Source organism: Coregonus lavaretus (genome assembly GCF_964263955.1).
Source record: "Coregonus lavaretus genome assembly, chromosome: 4".
NCBI lineage: Eukaryota > Metazoa > Chordata > Actinopteri > Salmoniformes > Salmonidae > Coregonus > Coregonus lavaretus.
In genome coordinates this window covers 31,848,736-31,855,956 of record NC_139991.1, presented here as the reverse complement: position 1 = coordinate 31,855,956, position 7,221 = coordinate 31,848,736, and the positions used below count along the sequence as shown (strand labels likewise).

At 43.2% G+C, this 7,221-nt stretch overlaps 1 protein-coding gene across 1 annotated transcript; it reads right to left on the bottom strand.

Moving 5' to 3' along the window:
- Positions 1-852: 852 nt before the first annotated feature.
- On the bottom strand, positions 853-6,783 carry klf4 (Kruppel like factor 4). Its single transcript, XM_084160023.1, has 5 exons — positions 6,501-6,783; positions 6,246-6,360; positions 2,449-3,280; positions 2,142-2,309; positions 853-1,059 (listed from the first exon to the last, which is right to left on the bottom strand). Exons 1-5 carry the CDS (start codon positions 6,503-6,505, stop codon positions 884-886), a joined length of 1,296 nt encoding a protein of 431 aa, XP_084016149.1. The 5' UTR covers positions 6,506-6,783; the 3' UTR covers positions 853-883.
- Between the last annotated feature and the right edge of the window lie 438 nt (positions 6,784-7,221).

Below are 7,221 nucleotides of genomic sequence, written 5' to 3'. Positions count from 1 at the left end.
AGACCCTCCATGGAATGAGTTTGACACCCCTGACTTAGATTATGTATTTTCAGGTAGAGATACATTGCGAAGCAATTGCTCTCTATCCCTCTCAATCGCGCATTCTTCTGTATCTTCTTTCTCTTTCCGTGTCTGCCCCCCACACCTAACGTAACAGGCGTAAAAGAAACGCACAGACCGGACAAGTAGGCGCGCAATGGATTATGGTCATTATAGTTAATTACCACGTTTTCTGCGCTAAACTATGTAGATTATTAGCCTGTTGGAAACTACAACTCCCTACTACATCACATAGTTCGGGCTTGATTTGATTTATCTCGAGAGAAACTGTGCAATGTGTGCATTGAGAAAAAATTATAATAATTGGAATTCAAATAATTGAACCAATGTCTGCCAATTAATTAAAAAAAACGAAAAATAACCACAATATCGGTTAATCGCTCAGCACTAATAGATGGACGAAAAACAGTCTTTAGTCATAGGGTTTGAACCTAGCGAGTGTAACACTCTTTGCCGTGAATCACACAGCTTTTCTTGATGCTTTGACAATGGCTGGAAGACAATGTTTGTTTTTAAAGTTACAAGTTCAGGTCGGTCTTTGTAATAATATCTTTAGTCTTTAAAACCCTCCCGTTGTCCTAGGGTCAAAATGACCCGCCACTGTGTTGAACCAACTTTATTTAATTTTTATATTTTTTGGATCATTTGTGAGAAGGAGGCAGTGATACTTTCTTTAAAGTCTCACTGCCTCCTTCTCACAAATGATCCCAAAAATATAAAAATTAAATAAAGTTGGTTCAACACAGTGGCGGGTCATTTTGACCCTAGGACAACGGGAGGGTTAAGTCTTGGTCCATGGCGTCCAGTGAGTCCAGTGACTGTCTCATAGGTGTCTCTTCATGTGTAGTGCCAGGTGGTCGGACCTTGAGAAGGCCCTGTCACACTTGGCACATTGGAATGGGCGATGCCCGGTGTGTTTCCTGTAGTGCCGTGTGAGCTCATCCGAACGGGCAAACTTCCAGCCGCAGCCCTCCCAGTCACAGTGATAAGGCTTCTCTCCTATTAACGACACACCACACACACACACACACACACACACACACACACACACACACACACACACACACACAAGACAGAGAGAGAGAGAGAGACACACAAACAAGGAAGTTAGAATTTTGTTTGTTTGCCCTAGAGTAAAAACAGACCAAACTCTCCACTCCTCAACACAGAAAGAGTTTGGTCCTGTCCTGCAGCGCATAAAGATTAAACTAATCAGCCTACAGTTGTATTTGAAAAGTGATCAGTATCAACCTGCTGCTGCTGTTTAAATGCCTGTTCATGACACCTGCCAACTGGGCTGCTGTTCTCTCTTTTTCGCTATTTTACCATGATGACGCAGTAGAGTAATTTACTGCTAGCAATACAACAGCCGTTATGCCAGGGCCAAGCAGCATGGGGTAGGTAGCAGGAAAGGTAATAGTTATAGGTGTTTTGTTTGTGGCATTTAGCAGACGCTCTTATCCAGAGCGACTTACAGGAGCAATTAGTGTTAAGTGCCTTGCTCAAGGGCACATCGACAGATTTTTCACCTAGTCGGCTCGGGGATTAGAACCAGCGACCTTTCGGTTACTGGCACAACGCTCTTAACCACTGAGCTACCTGCCGCCTATATAGGTGAACATATAGTGTACTGCTGAGGGAAATTAACTGGCATTACTGAATAAAAAATTAATGAATGAATGAATAAGTAAAATTGTCATATTGTAGCTCTATAGTGCAGTTAAAACACAAGGGTCACATTGCTGCCTGTTACAAATTGTTCCATTTCAACAAATTAAATGGATTATTCCAGCCATTAAATGTATGTCTCCCTTCTACAGACTGTCTCCATACCAAATCATTACTAAATTAATACAAAATGAAAATTACATTTAATATTAATCCGATATAAAACTCCATGTCAAAGTTTCCTGCTGTTAATCACTAAAGGCCTACCATTTCATAAACCATAAACTACATTAATGAAACTCATAACTGAGCGATGCAATAAGAATTAGAAAGTGCCTTCTAAAATCCTCCTGACATCATAAAACCTTCAGAAATTGCGTTTTTACAATGAGAAAACCAACATGTGTACCAACCTGTGTGTGTTCGGTGATGTGCCTTGAGGTGGGAGCTCTTGGTATAGGTTTTTCCACAGCCGGCATAGTCACACGTGTGTGTGGCAATCCTCTTCCTAGGCCATGAGCGCCGACCACGTTTGGGTTTGGGCTCCTCTGGTAGACTGTCTCCACCAGGGGACATGAGCTCTAGGAGGAGAGAAGAGGGTGGAGTGATGAGCATCATCACCTCAATGTTTTCCTCAGTCAGGCACCAGAAAATGAGGAATGTTGTGTAAAAAAGGCTCTTGGTCAAAAACACTTAGATTGAAGTTGAAGTTGAACTGACCTTGGTACTGTAGAGACCCATGCTGCTGTGGGAAGGGAGAGTAACCTGTCGGAGAGGTGTGGTGGTAGCCCGGACTGGGCAGGGGGATTTGGGGGTGGGTTAACACCTGGCTGGAGGGGTGGTGGTCCCTGGCCAGTGTGTGGTCCGGAGACAGAGATGAGGCTGATCGGCTGGCAGTCATAGGGCGCCCCCCTGGGGGGAAACCGTGTGGGTCGAGGTGGGGCCTCTGACCAGCCCTGGGCTGGGAGTGTGAGTTCATCCCCCCAAGGTGGAGGTCCATGGGCCGGGTGATGGTGCACGTGCTGGGGTTCTCCTGCTTTATTCTATGGCAAATAAATGGCAACGAGGAGGAGGGGTCCGTGGTAGCGCCAACACCAACACCAGCCTTACTACTCACATTAATGCTGTGGCCAACCTCTGCCATATCCATGGTGGACTTCACCACAAACTTTCCATGCAGGCTGGTGGGATGGAGGTACGCCGTGTCCAGTTCAGGCCTCATCAGCTCCGCTACGAACCCCCCAGAAGGGGATACGTCGCTGATATCAGGGATAGTGTACAGCATGTCACTGTGAGCAGAGTCCTGGGGAGATGGGAGCTGGTAGGAGGAGTAGGAGCCCGGGGAAGGGGACAGGTTCTGGGACCCGCTCGCTGCCATAGCCTCAGCCTGCTGTTGTTGTTCCTGCTGTTGCTGTTGTAGCATAGTGTTGGACAGGATAAAGTCGTAGTCCAGTAGGTCCAGATCTTCAGGTTCTTTCTTGGCCATTCCAGTTGAGATGTCCTGGTCAGAACAGCTGCTCCTCTTCAGGTGGGACAGCTCCTCCTTCCATCTCTAGGGAAGACAAGAGAACCACACATTAAAGTCAATATGAGGATAGAAAGAGACCTGAGGTCATAGTTAATCCATGAACATAATGCTGAAGACTGCCTGATATAATGGTGCTAAGTCATTGAGAGTCTGGCTGAGGTGAGTCTGCTCACCCAGACTGTGTGCCCTTGGTCAAAACATTTTATTGCCAAATGTAAGTACCTGTAGATTAATTTCTTCTTTCTGTCTAACTGAAACGGGAAAGTGATTCTTGGTCATATCTATCAGTGTGTCTCAAATACGCTTGTGTAATCCCAGACATGTACAATAATCCCAGACATGTATGGATTAGTTCCAGTTTATTAGGCTGCTATAACACAAGAGATCTGGATGAGCTTCTCCTTGAAAACAACTCACATTTGGTAGGCTATTCTATTATATTCACATTATTGGCAACAGCCTAAATATTTTCAAATCAAATCAGAGTGTATTGGTCGTGTACACAGATTTGCAGATGTTATCGCAGGTGCAGCAAAATGCTTGTGTTTCTAACTCCAACAGTGCAGTAATACCTAGCAGTAAAGAAAAGAAAAAAAATCACAATACACACATAATTAAAAATATTTATCATTAAGAAATTAAGAATTATCAGAACAAGCAATGTCAGAGACCGGAATATAAATATATCCAGAGGAGGCTCCTCAGAGCAGGAAGGGGAGGACCATCCTCCACAGTGAATTTCCTTTAAACAAAAAGTTATCCTTTTTAGATAAAACTATACTAAATATATTCACGTCACCAAATAATTTATTAAAATGCACTGTTCTGCAATGAAGGTCTTCAGTAGCCTCAACATCACTCTGTAGGGTAGCACCATGGTGTAGCTGGACGACAGCTAGCTTCTGTCCTCCTCTGGATACATTGACGTCAATACAACATCTAGGAGGCTCATGGTTCTCACCCCGTTCCATAGACTTGCACAGTAATTGTGTCAAATTCCAGAGGATGTCCTCCAACCTATCAGAGCTCTTGCAGCATGAACTGACATGTTGTCCACCCAATCAAAGGATCAGAAAATGAATCTAGTACTGAAAGCATAAGCTACAGCTAGCTAGCACTGCATTGCATAAAATGTGGTGAGTAGTTGACTCAAAGAGAGAAAAACAATAGATGAACAGTTTTGAACAAATTAATTTCTTCCAAAATTAAGGAGAGGCAAGAGAGAGAGAGATTTTTAAACTTTCACTTTCACTTAGCTAGCAAATGCAGCTAGCTAGTTTAGCCTACTCAAACACCCGGCTCAAAGATAAAGGCATGCTATGTTAGCTAGCTGGCTTTGTCTATCCAACACTAGAACTCTTCCAAGTCAAGGTAAGCTTTTGGTTTTATTAACTTATTGCCACTGGGGCCCGTTGGTGTAACTGCTAAACTGCTTTCTGACTGTACACTGTACTGCATGACTGTAGTGGGTTTACTAACGTGTTAGGTCTAGTAGCTATGTTGACTATGACATGACAACAATGTAGGCTGTGTGTAGCGGTTAGCGGTCATGATATGAAGGTTTGGCTTGGAAAGTTTTTTTTGCCTGGTCACAGACAGCTGATGTGTTGTGCACTGAAGTCCACAAGCGAAGGGAAAAGGTGAGAGGAGGAGAGCGTGTAGATAGTTGCGAGAAGGACGAGCAAAGTGATCATGCTGTTTTTATGAGGCTGCTATGAAAGTGAACTGTGTGTGATCAGGGGTGTATTCATTCCGCCGATTATGTTGAAAAATGTTTCTTAAACAGAAGCAAATGGAACAAAACGGGGATAAACATACCTGAATTTCTCCAATAGAAACTCTAATTTGCAACTGTTGGACTAATGATTATGCCCTAGATCAGCTAGATGCAGGCAAGAGTGTGCAAGTTGGTATTGAATGTGTCACTGTCTGTCACCTTGATTATTCAAAATTCTCTTGATGTGTGCACCTATGTTATAAACTTTCATTCATAGGCTAGGTTGTAGCAACCTCATTCTGGGTACAGGCAAAATTTGAGTATCATGTAGTAGCCTAAAGTTATCGATGTTACATTGAGCTGGGCGAATGGAATATGAATGACTGTCATCCAATATGCTGTAATAGAAATAAGGCCATGCTCATAAAAAAATTATCAGCCTCCCTCATCTTAAACTGCACCCCCCCCCCCCCCCCCAAAATTGTAAAGTGGTTATCCCACTGGCTATAGGGTGAATGCACCAATTTGTGAGTCGCTCTGGATAAGAGCGTCTGCTAAATGACGTAAATGTGCCCTTGAGCAAGGCACTTAACCCTAATTGCTCCTGTAAGTCGCTCTGGATAAGAGCGTCTGCTAAATGACTAAAATGTAAATGTAAAATGTGATATATACATATAATGTATATAACTATATATAGCCTACATACTGTATAATGGTGTGTAAAGACAATATGCAAAGTATATGAATAGAAAAGGTGTGTACATCTGTAGTTATATAGGATGAGCCATGGCTAGAATACAGTCTATACATATAAAGTGGGTAAACAGTATGTAAACATTATTAAAGTGATCAGTATTCAATGACTTTATGTAGCCTACTCTAAGGTGCAGGTCATAGTACCGGGTGGTAGCCGGCTAGGACAGTGACTAAGGTTCAGGGCATAATAAAGCAATACAGGATGCCACTGCTGGGTATATGCTGTAAATTATAGCTAAATCTTATAGTAGACTACCATCCATTCAGTCAGTGACCACGCTGAAAATTATACTAGTATCCCGGCTGGCGCACGCCCCTACAGCGGTGCCGTGCGCTGGAGTGCGGCAATGATACAATGTAGCAACAAGAACTACGAGCAATTACATAATGTCAAGCAATGAAACAAATGTCCATAGAAAGACATAAACACAACTGATTATGAGCTGACCTACCATTAAATAATGCCTATAGCCCAGACTGTTGAGATAGAAAATTGCTATGATTGACCATACTCACCAAATTCGCATGTCCCATGGATTTATTCTTGACAGTCGGGCCGCTTGCAAATGTGGATATTGATGGCAAAAGCGTCCCGCTCAATGCCATATTATCGAAGTCACTTGGTGGTTGCCTGCATAAACAAAAAATATGTCAATGTAAATCCTTATCGTTTTTTGCCAAAATAAGAAATAGCCTATTAGGATCCAAGCGCACTTTATAATGGCACTGGCAATCCAAAATGCTGCTCTGTCAAACTAAAAAAGCCCGCACCTCATCAATGAAAATATACGTGGTTCTTCTGATGAATGTATTCTATAAAATACACAAGTTGTTTCAGCATGGGTTATGTAGCCTATTTTACACCGGTTGACAATCCGAGATGATGTTGCGCTATACTTCACTCCAAGCCATGCTTGTGGACGCGGCGAATGGAACAGGCAGACTGAGACAGACAACCAAGCTTGGTAACGCTGATGCAAATTGATCAGGAGTGAGGCGACACCCGGGGATTCCCTCGTCTCCCTAGCAATCCCGCTGCCATGCAGGGACCGGAGTACAGACTGAACCGACAGTGAGAGAAGGGTTTCCTACTGCTTAAATCATCGCCAGTGGACACGCCTTCGTGTTGCTGAGCAACAGCCAGGCATGACAGAAACAACACTGCGCGCTGGTTAGGTCAAAAAAAATAAGGTGCAGTTCATGACGATAGCACAAGCTTGCAGGGCTGAAAAAGAAATAAAAAAACTCCGCGCTGTCTCTTGTTTATATCCATGAAAACAGAGCGATAGCAACAGGAAGGTCCTTTTTATCCAGAGCTAATGTGGGGGAACCGGATCGACACAGTTCTAAGGGATAGCCTATAGGTTTTAGAGTAGGCTAGTATGGGAATAATGACTTTCTAGTTGCACTAATTGACGAGATATTGTAGCTCCTACGGAAAGTGCTCAGGGACCTAATTTATCAACCGAGTGTAAATGTCTTACTAAATTCA

Coding starts and splice junctions, on each gene's coding strand:
- klf4 (XM_084160023.1), bottom strand. Junction 2,310..2,448: donor TGGGTCTCTACAGTACCAAG/GTCAGTTCAACT, acceptor CTCTCCTCCTAG/AGCTCATGTCCCCTGGTGGA. Junction 1,060..2,141: donor ACATCACCGAACACACACAG/GTTGGTACACAT, acceptor TGTCGTTAATAG/GAGAGAAGCCTTATCACTGT.